At 40.0% G+C, this 7,500-nt stretch overlaps 1 protein-coding gene across 1 annotated transcript in view; it reads left to right on the top strand.

Moving 5' to 3' along the window:
• Positions 1-6,011, top strand: part of LOC118854191 (alcohol dehydrogenase E chain-like) — a gene marked incomplete at its 3' end in the record, with an annotated part of 17,483 nt that extends 11,472 nt beyond the window's left edge. Inside the window, 2 exon segments of the mRNA XM_036764534.1 lie at positions 1-137; positions 5,751-6,011. The exon segment at positions 1-137 is cut by the window's left edge and continues 83 nt beyond it. Coding sequence (XP_036620429.1) covers positions 1-137; positions 5,751-6,011 — 398 coding nt within the window.
• Between the last annotated feature and the right edge of the window lie 1,489 nt (positions 6,012-7,500).

Genomic DNA, 7,500 nt, shown 5'->3' with positions numbered 1-7,500 from the left:
CAAGCACCTTCACTGAGTACACAGTGACAGACGAAATCTCTGTTGTAAAGATCGATTCATCCTCTCCCCTGGAAAAAGTTTGCCTGATGGGCTGTGGATTTACCACTGGTTATGGTTCTGCAGTAAAAGTTGCCAAGGTAAGAACAAGGGTGTGCTTCAATCCATTTCACTGAATAAATCAGCCTACAAGGTACAAGATTCAAAACCAGAGAATAGACACTTGGGCTAGTAACCAGAAAGGAAATATTTGCTTACAAGGAAATATGGTAGGTAGTGCAAAGAGCTTTGGATTTGGCAACTGAGACCATGTGTTTGCATCCTGGCTCTGATACTTAAATTACATAACTTTAGGCAAGTCATTCTTTGGGTCTAAGTTTCTTTATCTATTAGAAAAAAATAAAATAAATAAAAATTGGACTAGATGATCATACCGCAAAGGAGTCCAGATAAAAAGCATCATTCTACCAAAGACATAGCTTTAACAAACTTTAATGTCAGAATGAGAACATCAACTAGCAGGAACAGGTTCAGTGTGGCCTCTCTGGGCAGCCCATAGGGTAGTGTTTTACACTATAGTTGAAGGCCCACAGCAGTCCATTGCTTAAGATCCTGGGCATGAAAGGCAAGCTCTCTCAACCACTGAACTCTCATAACCTACATTTCCTAAGCATCTGGCCACCACCAGATTGAGCAGATTCCCATGTATCCCTCCCCCAAAACACTTTCCTCCACCACCACCCCTCCACTCCCTTTCTTTCTCCAAAAAGTTAATTTCTTGAGTGCAATTTTCATCCCCAACTTCCAACATCAGTTTGCATTACAAGAGTTTTCAGTTAAAGAGCAGAGCCAGAAAATGAGGAGTGAAGACTAAAGAAGCAAGAAAATTAATGCTAAGAGCTCAATTCCAGCAAAAGGCTGAAAAGGTTAAATGTGCAATCTCTGAATCTATTAGTTTTGGTGTATTCACATCCCGTTAGAGCTGTGGTTCTACTGATCTAAATTACTTTCACCATGTGGCAATTCACCACCTAATCCCAGCACCCCATTATTCAGATCAGAGTTCTACAATCTGAGGCATGGATAAGATGGATGGTGAAGGAATTAGTGGTCTGGCATGAGATTTCCTGTAGCCCACAGCAGACTATAGTTACAGCCAGACTATGGTGGGCACTATCATACAGAGATCCAGAGTTTGGAAGGCACTGCAGACCCATCCAGCAGGTGCTTCCAGAGCTGAATGACAGATTCATCTGTTGCTGAAGTTAGCTGCTGCTGCTGCTGTTACTTTAATCAGGCACAGGAAAGTACCTAGTGTTTCTGGTTCTTCCACTTCGTACCTGGGAGAAAAAAATAAACACTAAAACAAAAGAGTCTCCACAAAAAGCACAACCATCTTCCTCGGGCCATCTGGGGCTGGTTGTTTTTACCATATAGGTAATGGCCAAGGTCAAAGACTAAGTAGAAGAAAATCCAACAGGTCAATAGGAACAATGAGTCTGGGGTCAAGGTACCTCAATCAGTTCTCATCCAATGTTTAGCATTGCCCATGGAGATCGAAGAAGAAAAACAAGAAGAACACAGGCCAGAGTCTAAGGTTCTCCTCCCTACAAGTCCACATGCTTCCTTATAGGTCTAGTTACATCCTTTCCCACTAACCTGTAGGTGAAATGATCTATAATGCTCTGCAGTCCCCTGTCCCACTATTTTGACTGTGACCTACTTATCACCACCCACTGGTTTCCACAAAATTTCTCCCTTCTCTCAACTCACCTGTTACTGTTGTTTAGTCCTTTGGTCACGTCCAACTCTTTGTCACCCCATAGACCATAACACACCAGGCACTTTTATCCTCCACTATCTCCCAAAGTCTGTCCAAGCTCATGTTCATTGCTTCCATGACATCATCTATCCATCTCATCTTCTGCTGTCCCCTTTTCCTTTTTCCGTCAAGCTTTCCCAACATCAGGGTCTTTTCCAATGAGTCCCATCTTCTTGTTATGTGGCCAAAGTACTTAAGCTTCAGCTTCAGTATTTGAGCTTCCAGAGAATAGTCTGAATTAATTTCTTTAAGTATTGACTAATTTGATCTCCTTGCTGTCCAAGGGACTCTCAAAAATCTTCTCTAGCACCACAATTTGAAAGTGTGATTCTGTGCTCAGCTTTCCTTATACTCCAACTCTCACAGCCATACATTACTGCTGGAAAAACCATAGCTTTGACTATATGGACCTTTGTTGGTAAGGTGATGTCTCTCCTTTTTAGCATGCTGTTCAGATTTGCCATAGGAGCCTTCCAGGGTGCAAGCATTTTTTAATTTCATGCCTTCAGTCACCATCTGCTGTGATCTGAGCCCCAAAATATAAAATTTGACACTGCTTCCGCTTCTTCTCTCTCTGTTTGCCAGGAGGTGATGGCACGAGTTGCCAAGATCTTCATTTTTTGTTTTTTTGTTAGGCTGTAAGCCAGCTTTTATATTCTCCTCATTTACCCTCATCAAGAGGCTTCTTGATTTTTCTTCATTTCCTGCCATCAGACTGGTATCATCTGCTGGATAGTGATTCCTCAATATAAAAAGAGCATACAGGAAGTCTCCCATTTAGGTGATTGTCTATACTAATGTACCACCTGTAGAGCAGGTTATAATCATAACACCAGAGAAGACATATCCATGGACTGATTGCCTCCTCTCTCAGGTTAACAACTGCTTCTGTGGTAGACCACATCCTACCTGGAGTGACTGGGAAATCCTACCCACCTCCAACTCCATATTTTTGTTTGATGTCAGCTAAAGCCATTCTAATAGTGCAACTCGTTGTCCTTGTGCTGCCCTGTGTAGCCATTGTATTGGTCAGGAGAGGGTCAATGGATCAATCCATTCATCTTCCACAACAGGGATATTTCTGGCACTTCTATCTACAATCGAACCACATAATACAAATCCTCAGGATTCTGCTGGTGCCTCTCTCAAATGCTAGCCAGCTCCTTCTTACTATACATCCACATCCTTTTCTAAAGCCCACCATTTTGTAGCTAGATGGTGATGGTTACCAGGCAAATTCTGGGTTTGGAGTTATGGCTGGACCAACCAAACCATTTTCATCAGTAAACAATGATCTCTTGTGTCCCTTTCAGTTCTAGAGCCTATGACAATACTATATACTGGGTTATCATTTTAGATAGGATTGTAGCTCTAAAGCTATGAAGAACCCTAGAAATTATCTAGTCCAGTTTTTCTATTTCACAGATGAAGAAACTCCAGCCCAAGGAAGTGAAATTCCTTCTCCAAAGTCACAGAAGTAGTAAAGGCACAGGTGAAATTTAAAATAAGGTCCACAGGTTGTACGTTCAGCACTTTTTTCTCTACAACACAGCTTCCCACTCTCTAAGTGAGGGGATTAGACAAATTTGAGGGTCCACAACTTTTTTGGGAAGAGAAGCTACTCTTTTCCCCAAAGCTTTGGTATGATAATTATAATTGCTGCTGTTGACATCATTAATATGATTAATATTTAAGGTTTATGTTATCTCATTTGATCCTCACAAACAATCCTATGCAATTATTACCCCCGTTATACATATGAGAAAACTGAGGCTGAAAGAGGTTAAGTGACTTGCCTGGGTCACAGAGGTACCAAATCTATAAGACAGTATTTGAACTCGGGTCTTCCTGACTTCAAGTTCAGCATGCAATCCATTTCACCAGTGGAGTAAGGCGGGGAGTACAGACAGTCAGGTACCAGAATGGAGGGAGGGAAGAGGAGAGGGACCCCATCTACCAGCACAGTAGCCTTCTTGGATGGCAATTTGAGGAAAGGGCCAGTGGGAGCTAGCTAATGATCAAACTGTCAGTGGAACCTGAGAACAATATCCTTCCTCCTTTCATCATGGATTATAATCAGAGGTATGCTGAAGTCAGCTTAAAATTTTCAGTGTCAGCATTTATGCCTCAAAAATTGGCTTACAAATCAGTACTTGATTTATTGTTCTATTGGCTATCTAAGTTAAGAAAGTGATGGAGAAAATATTAATGAGGCAGATTAAAGTTAAAAGCATTCCCTACACCCTTCCCTGTCCCAGAAAGTCAATCGGTAAATATGTTTACCAGCACATCTTGTTTATAACACTTGAATTTCTGTGATCCTAAGTCATATTCATACATAGGTTTTCCTGAGTGAGCTTGATGGAACATAGATATAATGTAACTACTTTTGAACTGACCATATAGAACTCTAATTGGGAGAACAAAAAAGTTAATGATATACGACTATGATCTTATGACCAGCATTTCATCATCATCTTTTCACTTGCAAATGAACAGTCCAAGGACATTAACTGTGTTACTGTGCCTCCTTGCGAAACAGAAGCATAGAAAGGGACTTGTTATATAACACAAAATCAAGATTAAGGTAATCACAGGTCAAGGCAGACAAACACCAGTTGTGAAATTGATAAAATTGCAATGTCATACCATGCATTATTAATGATTGATATAAGTAAAACAAAAAATATAAATAAGTCAAAAAGATCTCAAGCTGGTTGGTCTAATGAGTTGCAAAATTCATACAGAAACAGATTTTTATGGTGACTAAGAAAACCACAAATAAATATTATATTGTATCTCATTTTTATTTATTTTGTTAAATATTTCCCAATTACATTTTAATTGGTTGGGGCAGCCCTTCAGCGCCATGAGTTTTATACCTCTTTTCTGGTGGAAAAATCCTCTGGAATCAGAGGTTCCAATATCATTAATGATGTAGCTTTGAGCAAGTTACCTCATTTCTCTGGGCCTCAGTATCCCCATATGTAAAGCATGTAGGCATATAGATGGCAAAGTTGACCGAGTACTAACATAGATGGGGAGAGAGAGAGAGAGAGAGACAGTGAGAGACAGAGAGAGAGGGATAGATAGATAGATAGATAGACAGACAGACAGATAGATAGAGATATCTCATAAGATCATCACCCTATGAGTTAGGTGCTATTATTATCCCCATTTTGGAGATGAAGAAACTGAGGCTGAAAATGATTAAGTGATTTGCTCAGCATCTCACAGCTAGTTAAGTATCTAAGCCAGGATTTGAACTCAGGTTTTGCTAACTCCAAGTTGGGTATTCTATTCACTGCGTCACCTAGTTGCCTAGGTCACTTATTTCTCCTTGGAAGTCCATCTCGGCCATGTTTGGAAATACTTATAATCAGGTTGGCTGTGGGGTGATGAATTTTTCAGGCAGGCCCAGAAGTTCATGAAGACAACATAATGGGGTTGTTAATTGGCATCACTATGGGGAATGACTCCCAATAATGAAATCATAGACCCTTGAAATAAGCCATAAGACAAATCGATGATGTGGGAGTATCACTATAATTTTTTTTTATATCCCTTCGATGACATTTTTAGTCACTTCTTATAGTTTCTTATAATTCTCTGCTTCCTGCATAAAATGGCTAAAACCAAGTATCCCTAGAGTTGAGCAGCTGACACCTCTTTCCTGATTAAATTTTTTTGAGCTTTAAAACACCTTAGAGAACATGGGATTCAACCCCCTTGTTTTACTGATTAGGAAAACAAGGCTCTGAGTTGTTAATGATCTACTGAATCCTTAAGCCATTTCTCTTAGCTTTCTGTACAGCAAAATGTTACTAAAGCATTCAAGAGAATTTTCGATTGACTTAAGAATTACAAAGATTGTATAAGTACACTATCCAGGGGTGAGTAATCTAAGCTCTCATGTTTTCTAACAACACAGGTCACTCCTGGCTCTACTTGTGTTGTCTTTGGCCTGGGGGGCGTTGGCTTGTCAGTGGTCATTGGCTGTAAGTCAGCTGGAGCCTCCCGGATCATTGGGGTGGACATTAACAAGGACAAATTTGCAAAGGCCAAAGAGGTAGGTGCTACTGAGTGCATCAACCCTCTGGACTACAAGAAACCCATCCATGATGTTCTGGCTGAAATGACCGATGATGGCGTTGATTTTTCATTTGAAGTCATTGGACGTATAGACACAATAGTAAGTACTTCATGATACTCTGAGATTTCTCCATCTGTAAGCTAAGGCCAGGGTGTTAGTGCAAACCCAAGGGATCAATGCCAAAAGCATCTGCATCTTTTGGAGTTTGCCTTCTGGGTATATAGACAATACCTCAGTCCAAGCAATATTTTTAATTTCTAGCACTCTTCTTCAATTGAAAAGGGGAAAGATAGCCAGGGCTGGGGAGTTGGATTATTACATAAATCTCATGAAGAATTAAGTTTCATAATTCTTCATCATGCACTGGAAAGAGTGCTGGTCCAGGAGACTCAAAGACTTGAAAGAAACTGCATTTGCAATGTAGTGCAAAGAACTTTGGACTTAAAGTCAGGAGACCTGGGTTCGAATCCCAGCTCTGATGTTTACTAGCTACGTTACCATGGGAAAGTCACGTCTCTGAAGCTCAATGACCTCATCTGTAATCTATCTAATCGTTTTGAGAAATGTTTTAAGTCAATCTTAAAGTGTTATACAAATTTGAGAGTGGCAACAAAGGAGAATGGACAGAGGTTGGCTTCAGAGTCAGGTTGACCTGGGTTCAAGTTTTGCCTCTGATTCATACTGAATGTAGGATCCTGAGCAATTAAGCTAACATCTGAGAGCCCCAGGTAATTTTCTAAGACTCCAAAATGCAGAGCAGTTGCTGATGAATACTGAAAGAAAGTTATTTACCATGCAACTCCCCAGATGACTACAGTGGCAGATCTAGATATTTGTTTAAGCAAGATACAGCATTTAGATACAAATATGTATTATTACTAATAAACACTACTAGTGATATCAACAACAATAATAATGCACAGTTTTCTTCTTTAATAACCACAACCTTCTCCCAGAAACAAAGCTCACCCCTTTTAATAAGACTGTTCTACTGGTTTTACATGGATGTGGGTAATGGAAAATTATTGAGGAATTGAAAAATGACTTTCACAAAAAAGGCAATGGGAAGTCTAGGGACAGGCATAAGCAGACCAACATATCCTAAATAGAGAACTCTAAAGAAGAACTAAAATAAAAGATGTCATTGTGGAAGTATAGGTGCAGGAAAAAAAATACTAGCTGGTCATGTGCGGAGACCATGAAATGACTGTTGGAGAACCCAAGTACTACACTGGTATGTCACAAGAGAGGGAGGAAAGCCTGGCTCAAACTCTTGTAATGGACTTATGAGCAGACATGGATAAGAATCACCCTCAGGATGAAGAATGAACATGGATTGGGCAAGGGAGTTGCAGTAAGGATCAAAGTCTGCATCTTTGAATGAAACACCCAAACCAGTGAGATCACAGATTCACTTGAGTATCCAATGACTCTCTCTTCCATAAGTTCTTCATTTCCTGGGAATGGAGCAGGATCATCAGTAATCTTAAGTTATAAACAGAAATGTCATCTTTCTCCTATAATAATAGTAAACACTTTAAAATGGACAAGGATTTTCCACAAGATGTGCAGAAGAGAGCACTGGGAA

This window comes from Trichosurus vulpecula, chromosome 6 (genome assembly GCF_011100635.1).
Source record: "Trichosurus vulpecula isolate mTriVul1 chromosome 6, mTriVul1.pri, whole genome shotgun sequence".
Lineage (NCBI taxonomy): Eukaryota > Metazoa > Chordata > Mammalia > Diprotodontia > Phalangeridae > Trichosurus > Trichosurus vulpecula.
The sequence above is the reverse complement of the archived record's forward strand: the minus strand, read 5'-3'. Positions and strand labels throughout refer to the sequence as shown.